This window comes from Onychostruthus taczanowskii, unplaced genomic scaffold, assembly GCF_017590055.1.
Source record: "Onychostruthus taczanowskii isolate IOZ18803 unplaced genomic scaffold, ASM1759005v1 scaffold6177, whole genome shotgun sequence".
NCBI classification, from domain to species: Eukaryota; Metazoa; Chordata; class Aves; order Passeriformes; family Passeridae; genus Onychostruthus; species Onychostruthus taczanowskii.
In genome coordinates this window covers 1-490 of record NW_024503876.1, presented here as the reverse complement: position 1 = coordinate 490, position 490 = coordinate 1, and the positions used below count along the sequence as shown (strand labels likewise).

The window sequence follows — 490 nt, the reverse complement described above, 5'->3', positions numbered from 1 at the left end:
AGGGCGAGGAAGGCTTCGGCCACCTTGAGCAGCCCCGAGGGGGTGGCCAGGTACGGGGCGGCCTCGCCGGGTCGCGCCCGGTCGCGGGTCACCTCGGCGGCGTAGGCCAGCGTGGCGACGGCCGAGGCGGCCGTGGCGGCGGCGCGGAGGGCGCGGGGGCGGCCTTGGCCACCCTCGTGTCCCCGGAGGTGGCCCAGCGGCCACAGGACGGTGGCGGTGGCACAAGCCATGGCGGCGGCGGTGGCCAGCGCCAGCGGCAGGTCGCGGCGGGGCGGCGGGCGGCGGAAGGCGTCGTTGAGGAGGAGGAGGGTGGTGAAGACGAAGGACAAGGCCCAGGCGGACAAGCAGCCGTCGCCCTCGCCCGGGATCCAGTAGCCGGGGGCCGCGGCCAGCGCCAGCGCCAGGAGGGCGCTGAGGGCCTGGACACAGCGCAGAGGGGACGGGGGGCGGCACGGAGGGGGCATCCCGGGGGCTGTGGAGAGAAGGGGTC

At 77.8% G+C, this 490-nt stretch overlaps 1 protein-coding gene across 1 annotated transcript; it reads right to left on the bottom strand.

Moving 5' to 3' along the window:
- Positions 1-5: 5 nt before the first annotated feature.
- On the bottom strand, positions 6-484 carry LOC121344165 (myeloid-associated differentiation marker-like; the record flags this gene model as incomplete). The annotated part of the gene is made up of 1 exon (XM_041419884.1): positions 6-484. A coding segment is annotated over exon 1 (459 nt), but the record flags the coding sequence as incomplete, so codon positions are not given.
- Between the last annotated feature and the right edge of the window lie 6 nt (positions 485-490).